The sequence below is a fragment of the Zonotrichia leucophrys genome, chromosome 5, assembly GCF_028769735.1.
Source record: "Zonotrichia leucophrys gambelii isolate GWCS_2022_RI chromosome 5, RI_Zleu_2.0, whole genome shotgun sequence".
Classification (NCBI taxonomy): domain Eukaryota; kingdom Metazoa; phylum Chordata; class Aves; order Passeriformes; family Passerellidae; genus Zonotrichia; species Zonotrichia leucophrys.
In genome coordinates this window covers 11,499,553-11,517,863 of record NC_088175.1, presented here as the reverse complement: position 1 = coordinate 11,517,863, position 18,311 = coordinate 11,499,553, and the positions used below count along the sequence as shown (strand labels likewise).

Below are 18,311 nucleotides of genomic sequence, written 5' to 3'. Positions count from 1 at the left end.
AAGGTTACAGAACCTGCATTTTGGGCCAAGTCTGATCTAACAGGGTCATTTCAGGGTGGGCAAACTTAAAAGGCTGACACTGAACAGATGACAGACCAGAAGTACATGGCACAAAAACTGCTGGGTGTTATGGAAGCTGCCAGAATATCTGTAATGAAACAGCAATGTGCCCAGAGTTTACTTTGCTAGATCACCACACTCAATCTGGACCACAGCCCCAAGAACTGAAGTGGTGTCTGACCTCAAAGACATGACCTCATAACTATCCTTAAAACTGCCTACCAAGCAAGAACTAGTTATTTTAGTGTCTCATCAAGAGCCAAACTATGTGCCAAGTACATACACATATGCAGGCTCTGGTACAAACCACAAACCAGTGGGAGCTGCACTATATGGAAAACTGAAGCACTTTCCATTGAGCACCCAGGATGGGCAGTCATGCCAGTTCAAAGTAGTTCTGATGAAATATTAAATTAATAACCAAGTGGAAATGCCTGCTGTGATGAGGTAGACATTGCTCACTCTCAGATCTGATGTTGTCTTAATAGTGAAAAGTTCATATAATTTAAATAATTAGTCCATGGGAGCTTTCCATGGGAAGAAAAGCTGTCCTAACTAACACATGTCAGCACTAACATCTCCCAGAAGTTGCTGGAATAACACAGCTGACCTAAAAATCTAACTGGCTACAAATCACACTTGTTAGACAGTCAGCAGGTGGTGGTCATGGGGTGGTGCTGCTTCCACTGGAATTAAAGTTCCTTTTAAATCAAATTAACAAATTCAAATATAAAAATAACCAAATGTATAATTCAAATATAAAAAACAACCAACATTATTTTAAAACTATAAGGTTATTTTAAAATCAGCAACAAAAACATTTGGCTGTGGATTTTAATACACTGGCTATAACTCAGCTTTTGCCCTTTCTAAAATGAATTGCATATTGTGGTTTGATGCCCTATCAACTGTAACTTGAAATAGCTTTAACAATGTGCACTGTGCATTCAGATGGTTATAATTAACTCTGGGGATAAGTGGTTGCACAATCAGGGTGTGTTGTCACTGGGAAACATTTTCAGAAACTAAAGTAGCAATGAGAGTGTTTAAATCTTTAAAAAAAAGAATTTTCACATGCTTCTGGTCCAATTCAAACCCTTGCCTTCAGGCAGTTCAGAAGCTGTTGTTACTGAGCCATAACAGTTAACATCTTGTGACAATCAAACATTGAACACTCATATGACAACATACAAGACATGCTTTTCATCCTGCACAGAAATTTGATTATAAGGAGAAAAACTGGGCAAGGCATACTGCTTGGCCTTAGAAAATAATCTCATCTCATGGAACAACAAAAGCTTCAGTGGAGATGATCCTGGAAGGGAGCTCTGCACTGCAGAGAAGCACCTCCATGGAGGAAACCCAGCACTGAGCTGCTCCCTCACATTCACAGTTGTGACCTCGTTAATCAACCCCAGCAGGAAGGCTCCAGAGGACATTCATGTTCCTTGAATGATGGTTCAATTAAAATGTCACTCCTGAACAATTTGCCAAGACACAGAGAGACACAGAGAGAAGGAGAACACCACACAAGCTTTAAATGAGTTACATTGGCATACAGATTTCAACCTTTTGCACTCCTCCTGCAATAACAGGAAGGAAAAGATTTGAAGAGCTCATTTAATAGCTTTCTGCATTGATGCACAACATTAAATCCTCTTTTTCTTCTCACCTACCAATCTGGCACTGCTTATTAACAACCCTGTCAAGACCCTATGAGCCCTAAGGATCACATTACCACAGAAAAGCAGCTGATGCTGAACACACCTACATTTTCACTGCATGCTCTGGATGATTTGTTCAGGTCTTAAGGGTTAGAGCTTAGCAAGCCACTGGCAACCAGTAAATGCCATGAAATGAATAACCACTGTACTATCTAGAGGTAAAAATCTCTACCATGTTATATCCCTGAACAAATCTAAGCAGAGACTACACTGACCCCAGACATTAATTCTTCTTTCAGAGGTGCAGAGGACTTGAGTCAGATTTGACAGAAAACTGAGGCCCCATGGAAAGCTGGACACTGGCTAGCATGCACAGTCTTTCTGCTACTCTGTGACCATAAAAACACAGAATAGGGCCCTGTGGAATCCTCTGAATGCACCAGCCTGAGACCAATGGAGTTTGCCTGCTGCTCAATGCTGTCAGTCCACGGTTGGATTCAAAACTTGATCAATGATGCCAGAGGGAGTGGTGAGAATGTGAAACTCGATGTCTATTCTAAACCACACAGCACCCTGCACACAGCTGTGCAATCCTGTTGCCTGTTAGAAAAGCTCAGCTCCTACAAAAGTGACTTTTGCTAAAGGTCACACTGTGGCTCCAAATTAGACATGTACCAGATCAGTGGGAAATACTCCTGGTCTCACTACTGTATTTGTGCTGGTTTTGGCTGGGGTAGGCTACTATGGGGCTGTGTTTTACATTTGGCTGAGCACAGTGTTAATAGAGAATTTTTTGTCATTGCTGAGTAGAGCTCACACAGAGCAAAGGCCTTTTTTGCTTTCTGTGCTGCCATGATGGCAAGGAAGTTGGGGATGCATGGGAGACTGGGGGGAGACACAGCCAGGACAGGTGACTCAAACTGACCAAAGGGATATTCCAGACCACACAGCATCATGGTCAGTATATAAAGTGGGAAGAAAAAGGAAAGGGAGGACATTTGGAGTGATTGTGTTTCACTCACTTTCCAAGTCACCATTACATGTGATGGGGCTCTGCTCTCCTGGAGATGGCTGAACACCTGCCTGCCCATGGGAAGCAGTGACTTAATTCCTTGGTGTGCTTTTTGCTTTCCCTACTAAACTGTCTTTATCTAAACCCATGAGTTTTCCAGCATTTACCCTTCCAAGTCACCCTCCAATCTCACTGGTGGGGAGTGAATTAGTGGCTGCAAGGGGCCTGGCTGCTGGCTGGGGTTAAACCATAACAGTATTGCAGGGAGGTATCCCTGGAGAGCCAGCACTAATCTCTGACATTCTCCAGTTCCACCAAAAACTGACAGGATGGAAGAGAGAGCAAGGAGAGTTAGAAGAAATTTGAAACTAACATGAAGGTCTCTTAACTGAACGCTATGTTAAGCAAGATTAGCAGTGCAGGACATGAACACAGCAGTCCAGGAAACTGCTGGCTCTGGGACAACCAAGAAAGCTACTGCCTTGATCTCAAATGAAGGGGACACAACATCTCCTCTCTGAGCTCCAGGTACATTATCTGAGCAGCAGGTACAGCTAAGCACCTCCAGCGCACAGCCAGAAGGGGAACACCAGGATGGCTCACTGATAGCCAGTGTGCCAGGGCAGAGCATGACTGATTTGCCAGCTTGAGGGAGGAAAACAGAGAGAGGCAGAGCTTCATTCTTCCTAATGCAAACTGGGAATTACTGAGAGGCAGGACAGGCTTTTGTAGTCCATTACTACATTTAATAACCATCCATTCTAGTGAACCTATTCATAAGAAGCAGCAGCTAGCTGCCCCCTTAGGTTAAAGAAGGGAAAAAAATAACCTACAAAGTAGAGTTTATAGAGCAGAAAAATAAGGTCTGTGCTCTCAGCCAGAGGCCTGGCAATATCACTCTTCTACCTCAGACTTGGAATTTTATCTAATTATAGTGAGGCTGTCAATTACTGAACCTCCATTTGGTTCAGCAGCCTGGATATTTATCTGACCTCAGCTGAAGTGTTTTGTATGTGGAATACTGGCAGTTCTGGTGTGAATTCCTCAAAGAACTGAAAGAATAGAAAGTAGGAGCAGTCCTACCAAAATTTAACATCAGCCATGCTGAGTCAATGAGTTTGGCTAGATGATCTCTAAGGTCTTTTGCAACCTAATTCAATTAATAATTCCAGGATGGGCATAGCTGCAGGTGACTTAAGCAACTGACATTACTACTGGAACAAAACCACACACTTCTCATTGACATACCCCACTTATGACACTAAGGAGGATCCAAATTTTTTCTCCTTTCTACCACAAGTAACAGTTGCAAAAAGGGGTTGCTAGAATTTGTCATCTAAGACCATCCTTAAAAATCTTGACAGTTGCATCTGCTCCAAAACCCTAAGGAAAAACACCCAGACATTCACTTAAGTTATAAATGCTATTTAAAATGTTCGTCTGAGGAACAACTTTGAAACAGAGGGAATTTACCTAAAGCTAAACTAAAGATCTGGACTCCAGAAATAGCATCCAGAATATAGCATCCTGTTTAGCCACATAATGCTGAACTAAGCAGAGTCCTTGAAAACTAATGTGCATTTATTTTGTGTGCACCAAGTACTTCGTCTACTGAAAGATGTTTTAATAATGCTCAGTCAATGGCTACAATGTATGTTATGAAACTTCTACTTGCTCTGATCTTTCTCCTAATTTTCACTTGCCTCCATGCGGGCTTTGTAGAACTCCACATCGTGAAGTTTCTCTTTGCAGCGAACCAGCTCCATCTCCAGCCTCTCCACGCGGTTTGCCCTCTCTCTCAGGGAATCCAGCTCATCCCTGTAGGCTCGGGCAGAGCGAGCATCTGAGGCAAGGTGTGTGTTCTGTGAGAGATAAGCAGGGACAGAAACCTAACTTAATACTTGTTAGCATGTACTTTAAACTTTATTTTTTTGTTTATGCTTACAATCAGTAAGTAAATACAAACAGTATTCCTCTGGTTAAGGAGTAAGAATTCTCCTAGTAGCCAGCAAATTCTTTACAAGACAGAGAGGTTTTTCAGCCTGTTGGACCTCTGACATTACTATGCCTGATGCAGCACACCTGATGCTGCATAAGCATTCAGGCACTACTAGGCTACTTGGCAAGCTGAACAGAGGAGACTGCTCTCAACAGTTAAGTGGGAATCATAGCACTGCTATGTCACAACCATAATCTTTAAACAGCTTGCTGGACTAAGTTGATTTCTTCATTATAAACCAGACATAGTAGTAATTTTAGCCTACTGAAACAGTTTTGTTTTTTTTTTTTTTTTAAATAGGGAAAATTGTTACAGTAAAACGAGCCCATCTCACCTCTTGCTTTATTTTTTGCAGCTCTAGGGTGAGCTGCTCAACTTCGTGTTTAGAATCTGCAAGCTGCTCAGACTTCTCTTCCCTGAAAAGGATTAGAAAAATCTTAGTAATTTTTTTTCTTTCCTAAAACAATATTGATTACATAGACACTGCCAGGAATCTGTAAAGGAAGAGAAAAATCTCCCAGCATATTCTTTGTTATGACAGCTTCATCATTTTCTCATGGTACTATACACATATCATGGATCCGAATTTGCAACCCCGTTTTTATACTAAGTTCCTGTGTTCAAATCTCACTGGTGCACAGGCTGTGATAGCTTCCACTTCAAGTTAAAAAGCAAAGCTAGCAGCTGGTATTTTGAAGGGGGGGGAAGAGAGAGATGAGACACAAAAAGAAGATTGGAAGTAGCCTTCACTCTACATTTAAAGGCAAATTATGAAAGAAGAAAAGATGGAACACACTACTAGCTTCCTACTGCTCTGACTTGAAAGGTGTGATTCTGAGAGCTCCTATGGAAGCCTGAGTATTGGAGCCTTTTCAGGATGTACAAGACTTAATATGCAAGTCTCTCTAGAAGCACAAAATAATGGTGACTTACAGCTCCTGACGGATTCTTCTCAATTTAGCCTTTGTGTCTGCCAGCTCTACTGCAAGGTGCTGCTTTTCTTCATTAGAAAGAGGGTTTGCAGGATTTGGGGAAGAATCTGGACTTGGTACTTTCAGAGGGCTTGGTGGTTGCTGAGACTGCAGATAATCTCTTTCTTGAGTGAGATCTACAATGACCTGGAAATACAGAAGACTATGTAATTCCAAGAGATAAATAGTGTACTTATACATTGTTTTAAAAGTACCTAAAAATTATTTTTAGATTTGGGAAATTACTCATCTGGCATGATACAGAATTCAAGGGACAGCCAGGAGTAAAGGTTTCACAGAAGAGGAAAGGAATCTTCACTATGCTCCAATGACTAAAACGATCCCCTTCCAAAGCTCAAAATAAGTAGTCTGTTTCCCTTGAAGAATTCATACAAACCTGTAAGAACTAAGTTTTATCTAAAACAATTACAGTCAAAAGCATGACAGAAGATTAACAGGCTAAAGAAGAGGAGAAGGCTTCTCCAGAGAACTGAAGGGAAAGGAATTGATGAATCACAAAAACTAGAGAAGTCAATGGAGCCCAAAGGCTGGATGCCAATGGAGAGACTAGCAAGCACTGCCTGAATGACTGGACAGACATGCAGAGACATTTGGTCTCCACTTCATGGAGACACTGCTCAACTGCTCTTTACCAATCATTTCACCACATCTTAGTGCTTACACAAGAAGCAATGAAAAGGCCAAAATCTTTCTACACATTTTCAGAGGTGTAGTAGAAAGGTCCAGAAGAAATAGAAACCAAGTGCACAAACAAGAGACAAGAGAAGGAATGGAGCCCATAACTGCTGCTTCTCATAAGCTCTATATGGGAGAGATATGTCCTCATACTTCTGTGCATTCATCTCTCTCATCAATGAGCCTCCTGAGGTGGAACACCATATTCCTGGAGAGAGACTCTAGTTCTTCTGGGGCCATATCTGGGAGCTCCAGCCACTGCAAGTCAAAGACATTCTCCTGATTGTGAGTCACCTAGGAATAGGAACAAAAAAGTATGTCTTTCCACTGGTTGAGCTGAGAATTTGTTCACCATATATGCAGCATCCTCCCAGTTCTTCTACCCATAAATTAAAAAACATATCCATTTTACCACATGCAGGTTGAAAATAATAAATGCAACTATTTTAACTGTAACACTACCCAGAAATTTTTGGTATTTGCATTTTTTATAATTATTATATCTGATTTTTAAAAGTGATCAGATAAGTATTATGATCAATGGTATGTGCGCTCACATATAAGAAGTGTGCAGCTGACTTACTGACCCAGAGGTGATTTCCACACCAAAGGGACGTATTCCCCACTGAACATTACTGAAAAAAATCTCTGTTATCAATGAATTTGCAATTTGCAGCTGATACAGCTGGGAGGAGCTGTATCAGCTGCAGAAATACCTCTGGTTGCTGCCAGCAGTGTATCTTTCAACTGTTACCCTACCTAAATTGATTTACTCTGAATCATGTAGCAGAAACATCAGGCATGTCTCTCAAGCTCAGTTAATGACTGTTCCAGCTTTTATTACAACCATGTGCTTAGCTCATCACGATTTTTTTACTTTCCTAAAAAATGAACTATTTTTTAAATGTTAAGAAAAAAGTTCCTGTCTTAAGACTTTCCCTATTTGTTCCTCAAATTTGAATGTACCAGGCTTTCTACAACTGCATGCACTGACACCTGGGAACAGTCAGCACACATTCCCAGTGAGGGGCACTTCCACTTGGCTCACCAAAGAGACCTTCTGTAGTCTTTGCTAAGTCATTCCTTCTTCTGAAGCCTTAGAAACATTCTTAGAAACCCAAGAATGTTTGTCATTGGATCAAACACCTTTTTAAACAGAGCATATGTCCAATTTCAGGTCTTCGAAATCATCTAGCTCAGAGGCCACTGTCTGAAGCAAGTCACTGGGCAGGCTGTGCCACCTCCCACAGGGCTTGGGGAATGTGCAGCTTCTAAAACACACATACATTTTGTCACTATTGCACATGGATCCTTACAACAGCTCCTGCATAACCCACAAGTAGCAAGCAAGGCATTTACCACTGCATCTCTTTGAAAGACCACTGAGCCAAGTAATGATCCCAACACTAATCATTTTCATCTTACAGTTTGAGTGCAGCAGTATATTTAATTTTCTTTTTTGTGAAGTTTATGTATCCACTATGAAACTCCAAGCTTTAACATCTTATAGCAAAAAAATCCTGTTAATGGAGAGAGAGATACAACACCAAAATAGACATCACTAAGAATCCTACCTCTTGAATGTGTGACACAATGGCAGCTTGGGTTTCAATATCCAGTTGTTTTATTCTGTCAATAAACTCTTCTTTTCTTTCACACTGTTAAAAGAAAGCACATCCTGAAACAGTGCTCCATACCCTGAAGTTATTGCTTCATTTTTCATTCAAATTTAAAAAATCCACCAAACTCAAACAACCTACACTGCTAATAAAAAATTGTTCAAGATCTACACTTTGTCACACTAGAAGGTATAACACTTCACTGCTCCATATGGAACATGAACCAAATTATGCATTAAATTATTTAAACTTTTTAATCAGTACAATCAAGGCTAAGTTAAATGGCTGATTTGGCTCTTAAAAACAAGTTCAACATGCAACGTGATCAAGAGGTGGGGAAACAGCCAGAGGAAATCATCACAGCTTCATTAATGGAGCTGCACAAATGTAAACCTTCATTTACACTGCATCATTTAACCTGTCTGCCTTGCTGTTTGCATTTTGTTTGGTTTTGGCAATGAAAAGAGATGCATCACTTTAGGTACTATTTACATCAACACTCAGTTTTGTTTGTTGGAATAAATAAACATATGCTTTAGATAAAAAAACAAGAAACATTCTGGATAAAAATGAGTGACATTTCAGACAAACAGATTTTAGTAAATCTTTTACTTAAGGCTTTAGAAGAAGCAGACATCTGCTATCTCTATATCTGTGATTGTGCACTAAGAATATTATTGCCTCCTAGTAACAACAGGGCACTGTGAAGAACTTAAGGAGTATTTAAAAGGGTGTTTTTAAACTCATTTACAGCGTCCTTCTGGGCCTAGTTGAGAGACTCAACCATTTACTTTCTTGGGGAGAACCTCAGACCAGCAAATGAGGACTGAGGATGCTCAGCAGCCAGAACAATTCTTTGTGCTGCAATGCAACACTAACATAGTTCAGAGCAGCAATACACAGACAGCTTTACCCTGACATAATCGAGCTGACACAGCTGAGCAGGGTAAGTGTCCCAAGGCAGGGCAGAACCACAAGGCAGACCCACAAACAAGGTCAATTATCAGCAAAGGCCTGCCTGCAACCAGGCCATTGTTTACTGCCTCAGAGGTTTAGTGTGCAGAACACTGATTTCTTTATCTGGTGACTGCTGTGCATTTCTTCAGTTTCCCATATACATTGTCTCTCTATTTATTTAAACAAATGTCACATCAAGATCCCCACACTAATATACAAAGTATCTATTAATCTGGTATTTTTGACACATAATATTAAATCTAAATATTGTGCAAATAAAATCATGATTCATTAAACAAATGTTTAGACTTGTTAAACTATTTGTTTGGCTTTAACATGTACTGTTCCACTTCATATTTTAAAACAGTAAGAAAATAAACCAACAACAATCTTGATATCAAGAACACTGTTCAAAACTTATCTTGTCCCACTGTGTTATGGAAGTTTAAAAGTACACATCCTGTGTCTGATTAAGCACTGGCAACAAATTGAGGCTACTGCTATCACACAATGTGCTTCCTCTCCCCTGCATTTCTTTCCTTCACATACTGTGTTTCTCACAATTTAGCTCACAAGCCATCTTGAGCTCAGGATTTGTTCATACAGTACTGATCTTTGGGTAGATTTTCTCATTCCAGGAAAAAAAAGAGATTAGAAAAAAATCTTAATTTCCGTGAATTATCACCTGCACAGCACATCCCAGAACCAACAACAGCAGCTTCTTGATTTCATCCATACTTTTACCTGGAGAGGAAAAAAAAGTCATCAGTACATGTGTGTAACAGATAAGTACTTGCAAATAATCCTCTCCAAAATATGTGCCTAAAACAAAAAGACCTTTGAACAAGTGCCTGAACAACATATATACGCCTGTTACAAAGTTACCATATTTTCTACACAACAGTACAGTTCTTATGGATTAGTTTAAAATCCCAAATCCAGCAAGACTCTTTTCACTTGATATGCTATCCTCACCCATAGTTTTCTAAGGCCTTTCTGATCAATATATCACAAAAAAATTTCCTTTAAATAGTTCAATGCATTTGACCAGTGCTTGTCTCTTGTGCTGTGATTAACAACTGTGCAAAAACCCCAACAAACCCCAACAGCTCTCCCCCCTCCAAAAAACCCCATCAAAATAAAACAAAAACACCATGGGCGAGGCAAAGGAGGGTTACTCACAAAGAACTTGCCCTAAATTCTTCTGTGAAACAGTTGCCACTCAGACTTCCCGAAGCTGAATACCATTCTGTGCATATAAATTCTCGCTGAGAGATAGATGTTGCAGCAAATGAGTTCTGCCCGTTGTGCATCAAAGGCTGTTCACACTTTGAAGCTAAACCCCATGTGGCAGGAGGGCAGAGAATGAGGGATGGCTGAGGGACACTGACCATATGCTGGGAGCCCTGGGGAGAGCAGCCACAGCCCTGCTGCTGCTGCAGGGAATCCTGCTGGGAGCAGCAGCCCTGCCTGCCATTTCCCACTGTTAGCAGAGGGAAAGCCTCAACTTCCTCATGGGGAACGGGTGCAGCTTAGAACCAGCTTGTTTCAACAAAATTTAAGTGGATTGTTGGATGGTGAAGGAAATTATGTATGTCAAGGTTAGACAAAGGGCAAGACAAAGAGGCCAAAAGGAAGGCAAGGAGTTTCAATGAGAAAATAAAACATCTTTACAGAGCTAGGTTCAGAAAAAGCCTGTCCTCATCAACACTGGGGGAAGATGAGAAAAGAGAAACAAAGAAACCAAACAGGCCACATACACATTTCTCTCATCCCTACATATTTGCATTCTTTTTGAGTGTGTAATTGTGGGACTAACGCTGTCATTTTATACCCTGATTTAATTGGGTACTCAATTGCTCCTATCACTAAATAGATACTAATTTCTGAGTGCAACTGTGCTCCTCCACCAACACCATGCCCTTGTGAGGCTGCCCTGGCAGAAAGTCAGAGGCATGTGCAGGACCCAAGGCCAGGGAAGGGGAGTTAATCTGACTCATCAACTGAGCTGCCACAGCCCCACAGCTGCACAAAGGCACTGACCTAAATTACCACAGGGGCTCTGCCATTCCCACAACCTTGCAAGCCAGCACAGCCACGTGCAGGCAGCTTAGGAAGTAACTTGTTTCCTGATTTCCAGGCACACAAACCTTCTAAACCAGTCTTTACACATACCTACAAAATTTTCAATAACTTTAATGTATGTTGAGCTTTAAAATGACTCAAGAATGCCCTACAAAAATCATCAGTAGACTGTATGCATAAACACTACAATTCTCAATACCCAGGTCCTGCATTAGTAACCATTAAGATTCTGCAAGCAGAAACTCTTCTCTCCAACAGGAACAGCCATCTTTAAGACATGCTAGCTCACACTCCACCCTGTAAATATGAGCTTATTCCCCTGCAGAATATTTAAAAGCTGGTTTTGAAAGACATACAATCATTCTTACTCTTCTCCCTACATGCAGCAGCACACAAGGCCTCCTCTTTCCTGGAAAGTTACAATTTAATTTACAAATTCCATTTCAGTCTGTGAAAGTCTGATTGTTCTGTAGGAATCTCAATAACACAATCTTAAGCATAGACAATGACACAAATCCTTCACCAACAGCAAAAAAAAAAAAAAAGTTACTTCATGAACAATTCCTTTGAGGGCCCTACTGGGAGACTATTAGTTCGGTCAGAAGGTATTTTTTCAAGAAACTGAGTTGTCATTAGTTGTCAGTACTGGGTTTCATTCTACATCAGCTTTGAAGCAATACAGACCAGGTACTAAATGCAGAGCATGCCTGTGGGACACAAAATCAAGTCATTAAGTTATGGAGACCAAGTGATGTGAGCATGTCTCTCACTGACCTAAACTTACTCAGGCAGAACATCTCCATGGAGAGACTGAAGGAGTCAGACTGCTTGCTCTGGATCATGCCAGACACGAGATCTAACCCTTGTGCACTCTGGGCACCTTCATCTGTCAACCACAAATTCCAACGTGTGCACCACAGCATCCCAATTCTCCTTGGGGTGAGCACAATGACATGAAATCACCCATTTTAGGAAACACCAGGGCATCTTCCCAACTGTGACAGCACCTATACCATCCTAAAGACAAGTGAGCTGCTTAAAGCCATTCAAACTCTGCACCAAGGCTCTGCTATTTTCTCAGAGAGGTAACAGATGGGCATTGGTGTTGCTGCATGACCCTGTGAGGTGAAACACCTTTGGCTATTACAGCAAAGTAACTTACCAAGGTCAGCCCTGGTCTCCCAACAGGGACAGACCTTGCCTGGAAATAGTGAGGTCACTTTGAGCAAGACCTTACCCCACTCCAGTCCTCCCATGAGGAAGTTAAGTGGAAGCAGACATGGCAATCCATGGCAGGGATGGACAATCTGGAAAGTTTGGACAAGCTCTTTTATAGAAAAGAGTGAGAAGTTAAGACTTGAGATAATCATTAATTACTAGTTTCTTAATGCTTTAAACATAGCATTTGGCAGTCTGCTCTCTCCCCTGGCAGCTTGCAGCGAAAATTTAACAGTCAGGATTATTCCAAGGTTTCCTATCCAATAAATTTTTCTATGCTTGGCAGACAAGCTACATCATGTAATAAAAGTGAGTCTGTACTACCCACTAGAAGCACTTCTAAGGCCACACAAGTGTTTCAGAAGATCATGCGTGATTGAAAGTTCCATTCCTTGGGCTTTCATTCAGAAGTTGTTTCCCATGGGGAGGAGACAGTTTGTTGACATAAAGGCACTCCCAGATCACTCATTTTCAAGCTAGGTTTGAAGAACATTTTAAAGCCTTGTAGAATAACACTATTTACAGAAGATTCTTAGCAAAAATAGGGTACGAGTATGAAAAACCTCTCTACCAACCTAAAGTGCTTTAGAGAGAGTTTTCAATTAAACTTCAAAACAAGCCAGGAAGGGATTAATTACCCCTCTACCCTTTCATCTCATCCACAGGAGAGCTGAGCTACCACACACTTCAGTGGAATGCCCAGGTGGACAAAGTGAGTCAGAAGCACTTCTAGGAGTATTACAGAGTGCTGGACTGAAATTCTACACTCCAGACAGTGCCTCTGTCCTGCAATGAATGCTAAAGAAAGACAGGTGACCTTCATCCCTGATTCAATCATGCCTTCTAAACACTTCTCATATTTTTCAAAAAGCGTGATTTGTGCCCATTTATAAGAGGGTAAAGTTCCTTGTGCAATCTCATAAGCAGGAATGTGCTGTCTCCCCTCTGCTGGCTTGCTGGGATGCCACAAATCCTTCCCAGACAGCTGGGAAGAAGTCTGAGTCTACTTGTGCTTATCAGCTGATATTACCATGACACTGTCCTCCTGGGACACAAACACTTTGGTCTAGGGTAGCTCCTTGCAGAGAGGTGCTCACAATAAAAAGGGACAAGAGTCAAACTATCTCTTACACAGAAAAGTGCTAATTAAGAAATAAACAGGTTTTTTTATTCCTTTTCTTAAAATTCCAGGGCAGTTGCTCTCAGACCCTGTGTCTGTGCCGCAAGGGAGCCAGCCAGGCACCCGGAGCATTTGCAGAAAGCCCATGTGCTCCCAGCCGTGAGAGAGGGAGGGCCAGCAGGTTTCCTGGAAAATAAAGGCAGGGAAAGCCCAGACACCACTTGTGCAGCCTGGGAGCCTCCCTGTGCCAGAGCCACAAGATCCCTCTGCTCTCATGGGGCTGGAGGCTGGGAAACAGATGGCAGCACTCAGGGAGAAGGCGGGCACAGGGATTAGGAGATGCAACAACAAAAAAAGGAGGATCAAGGTACAGAGAGAACACAAACAATGATAAAAATGAGGGGGGGATGGGAAGATATCAGAGGAAATGGGAACAAGGGAGTCTAAGTAAATGCAATTTTGGACATGTGCTGCCAGTTTCTCCATATTTCTACTCTGATGTTACTCCATCCAGTGCAGGAGAGGGAGTGCCACATGCAGCAACTGGAGGGTGTGCAGAGAATGTGGGGAGGGTGAAACATGCAAGGGCTGTTTTTCCCCACTCCAGCAAGATCCTCAGTGAGAAAAGTTTGAATGCTAAATTTACACTATTGAGGCAGTGTTTTGTTATAAACTTGGTATTTTATGAACCACTGTGCCTCTGGAGGACTGTGAAACAAAATGAGGAAGGAAACCATACATGAAACATACCCAAGCAAGAGTAGACTTTTACAATATTAATGAAAACTAGATTTCTATAGGCACTTGTTAGCAGGGACTTTGGGGTCCTCTCATTCACAAACTTAACATGTGATTTGAAAAGTGCATATAAATAGCAAAGTTCTCTGAAGGGACAGAAATGAGCCTATTTTAGGCAAGTAAAACCTCATTTCCATCCTTGATCTTAAACAAGCTAAAATCTCTCCCCTCTCATGATTATGTCTGTTCCAAAAGATTAACTGCCACACATTTCCAAGTACACTCACTAGCTGTGTAAAATTAAGAATGTCCAGAAATGGAGAATTTTTAAAATCTATCTAAATTGAGGTTCCCAACCATTACTGATATTCCCCATGTGGCCACATGAATGAGGGGCCATTTATAAGGCATGCTAAAACCAGACACAATATGGAAGAAGTGATTACAGCAATGTCATAGATGATAAGTAGGTTGATGATTCTCTTATTGAACACAGGGGGATTTGTGGTGCAGTAATGAATTGAAAAAGCTGTTCAGCAAGAAAAAGAATTGAGGAGAGACAGAAATTAAGAGGAAATTTAATGGTAGTAGCTGCCTACCACACAGTGCAGTGAAGAGAATAAATCCTCTGACATCAGCTGCATCATTCTGCAAGTCAAATTGCTGGGAAAAATTTTTTAAATCCTTTAATTAAACTTTCAAGTTTATTTTTAGCTCCCTACATTCTAGACAGAGTCAAGCCTTAATCTTCTAACAAATATTTCTGCTATTTTTATGCCCTTAGACAAATAAAGCAGGCAAATTTGCCATGACCTGGAACTGTTTAGAGGACATGAAAGCAAGTAAATAAAGCTCACAAACCCAGCAGACACGTACCTTTTCCTATGCAAAAGCCCAAGTGCTGCTGCACTTTTTGTGATGGCAGCTCTGTTTTTCCAATAATCTCATGTTCAAAGCAGAGCTGCAGAAGCCCTCAGTAGTCCCAACTGGTGAGTGCCAAATGGAAGCTAAATGGTAAGAACAGCATTCACAGCCTCAGAGCTGTTCAGTTTATCATTTAATGCCTGTAACACCCTTTTGGCTATGTTATAGAAGGCAAAAGTAAAATTCCTGAAAAGTGTGCATAGCAAAACATCACACAGGCTTGTTACAAGAAGTCAGTCACTGAAATTTTACACAGTGCATCACATCTAATGGCTCTCTGGTCTTGGACCTGTGGAGACAATACAGTCATTAAGAGACTTGCCAGCTGAAACAGTACAAAGCAATACTGGATTTGTTCCAGGAATGTGACCATGGGATTGGTTCTTCTTCCTCTGATCAAGAGGGACCCTTCTGTGAGATAACTTAGCTACAGGACTCGGAAGGCAAAACTGGGATTTCATCACTGCCTCACTAAGAAAGAGAGAATATCTTTGTTTTGCTTGTGTTTTCCCCTCCCAAGCGTTCCTGCCTTCTTCTGACTCCTCTCTGCACAGACAGTAACAAAGACATCACTCACACTGCTCATCACAGCCTATTCCTCCATTCAGCTTTTTGCATCAGCTTTACTCCCTCTGCCTCAGCCACCTCATTCTTGTTCCCCCTTTCCGAGCTTCCCATTAGCTCTCAGCCAGGTTCTTCTTCCTGAGGGAAGTTCCAGTCCTGTACTTCTCTGACCATGTCCCCTGCACATCTTACCAGTGAATGCCTACCCAACACTAAGATTAAGATGAGCTTTTCAGACACTCTCCTCCTTAAGTACATTCTTTAAAGCAAATACATCTGGTGTCTTCCTTTGCTCACCACCTGGTCTGTTGTGTCTAAGCTGGGACTGGTTCTCCACATTATTATATAATATGACAAGAAATTTGGGGTTTTTTGGTACACATACCCCACCAGTTTTAGACATTACAATCCAGAAGTTACATTTTTACATTTTTTATCCTTTCTTCTCATGTTCTGTCCAAATAATGCCAGTGATAAGTCAGCAATGGGGAAATTAAATTTTGAAAGATCATGTTTAAAAAAAAAACCAAATATACCTTCCCTAAAAAAAAAAAAAAAACCCAACAAAAAAACCCCCTGAACAACAAAAAAAAAAAAACCCAAACCACCACTTTTTAAAAGATCTCAGAAAGAGAAGAAAGTTTTCTGGTTGTAATTAAAGGAACCAGAAGACAGCAACACATGTATGACTAAGTGTCTTTCCTACAAGAGACACAGGTACTTTCCTCAAAGAGAGATCTGAGGTGCTGACAAAAGCCAGCAGGCCAATGATAGCAAATTAGAGCTGAATACAGGACAGCTTTCAAATGTGCATTTTCCCAGGAACCAAAACTGTATTTACCACATCATGAGTCTCCTGCCAGCTGTCACTCAGGAATGGCTGTGACAAGAAAGCAGCCAGCCTTTCCCACTGACACTTAGCCAGCAGAGATACTGCCTTGCTGGCCCAGACACTCCTATTCAGAAGCACTCCAGATGCTAAGGAGCCCAGTGCCCATATGACTGACAAGAACAAAGCTCTTGTCTTTTGACTTTCTTCTCTGCCCATAACAGTAGCCTGTGCAGCCCAATTAACACTTGCAGACTTTATTCTGCTTGCTGAAGAAGTGGATTTCTTACTCTCAGTTTGATTTTTACACAGAAGTACCAAGACTATGAGATTCAGTGATTCAACATTGGCTAATATTCTTTTCTGACAAATGCTTTTTTGTACATATGCACTCTACAGCTCCTAAGAGCAGCAAAATAGAATCTTCTGCCAAGGTTTCTGCCATTTGTTTATTCTGGAGATGCTGATTAGCATGTCATTCTCCATCACTGCTGACAGGGTTCATTCAGTTTACCTTCTTTGGTAAAAACAAATACAATGTCCTTGGCACTAGCACTGGACTTAGGGAGAGAAAGAATGGGCATGCAAAAAGAAAAAAAAAGTAAGAAACACAGCAACAAAACTTTCCATTTCGGACATGTGCTTCAAAGAAGTCAACTCAATTTTCAGGTTTTTGCTTTCTTTTGTCTCACCAAAAGCACTGGACTCTGGACATGAGCTTACTGGCTTCCACCTTACTTCTGATGTGATACTTGGTGCAACATATCACTGTCTAAACAACACGGTCAGACAAATGTTTTTCTTTTTGTCCAGTCTCTTCCTCACTTTTTCCTGGTTTTTCCATATATGTATTTTTCTCTCCGTTCTCATTAATTATTCTTCTCACATTTCATTTGCAACATTTCCTTCACACCTTATGGCAATTCTGCAAGACTCTGGTGTGCATATATACAGCAAGAACTAAACTCATTATACAGGCAGACAGAACACCTGGAGGACAGCACATCTTTGTGCTGTGGCAGACTACATCCTGGGCCACTTGCAGTAAGGGGTGAAGGGACACAACTTTTAAACAAACAGCTGCTCTTCTGGCTTTGGCAAGAACTCACTCATCACACATACATATGCATCACATGGAAATACACATATTTATATGTATACCTCAGTGTTACATTCTAGATACATAAAGTTGTGAGATTCAGAGATGTTCAGATATTGGTAGTTTACCTACAAATACATACAGTTTATTAAAAATCATGTTTGTATTACGGCCAGTTTAGGAGACTGACTGCCAGAATCCCTTAGGAGCAACTCTCAGTCCAAACAGTTAAATCCAGCTGGTGGCCAGTCACAGGTGGGGTTCCCCAGTGCCCAGTATTCAGGCCAGCCCTGTTTAATGTCTTTATCAATGATCTGGACAAGGGGATCAAGGGCACCATCAGTCAGTTTGCAGATGACACCAGATTAGGTGGGAGTGTTGATCTGCTGGAGGGCAGGAAGGCTCTGCAGAGGGATCTGGACAGGCTGGATCCATGGGCTGAGGCAGTGGTAGGGGGTTGCAAGCAGTAAAAAGGTCCTGCCCTTGGATCAACAGCAATCCCAGGCATCGCTACAGGCGGGGGACAGTGCTTAGAAAGTGCAAAAGGAGCTGGGGGTGCCCTCTGACAGCAGCTGAACATGAGCCAGCCGTGCCCAGGTGGCCAAGAAGGCCAATGGCATCCTGGCCTGTGCCAGCAATGGTGTGGCCAGCAGGACCAGGACACGGATTGTCCCCCTGTACTTGTACACCACCTTGGCCCTGCTGAGGTCACACCTCAAATCCTGTGCTCAGTTCTGGGCCCCTCAGCACAAGAGA

The 18,311-nt window shown here is 41.6% G+C and overlaps 1 protein-coding gene across 3 annotated transcripts in view; it reads right to left on the bottom strand.

Moving 5' to 3' along the window:
* CCDC88C (coiled-coil domain containing 88C) overlaps positions 1–18,311 on the bottom strand; it is a 97,675-nt gene that overhangs the window by 40,741 nt on the left and 38,623 nt on the right. For all 3 annotated transcript variants that reach the window (XM_064713710.1, XM_064713712.1, XM_064713711.1), the window contains exons 5-10: positions 9,664–9,722; positions 7,977–8,060; positions 6,556–6,696; positions 5,669–5,853; positions 5,070–5,151; positions 4,440–4,598 (exon numbers count right to left, since the gene is read on the bottom strand). In XM_064713710.1, the coding sequence (XP_064569780.1) occupies positions 4,440–4,598; positions 5,070–5,151; positions 5,669–5,853; positions 6,556–6,696; positions 7,977–8,060; positions 9,664–9,722 (710 nt within the window). The remainder of the gene's footprint in view (positions 1–4,439; positions 4,599–5,069; positions 5,152–5,668; positions 5,854–6,555; positions 6,697–7,976; positions 8,061–9,663; positions 9,723–18,311) is intronic.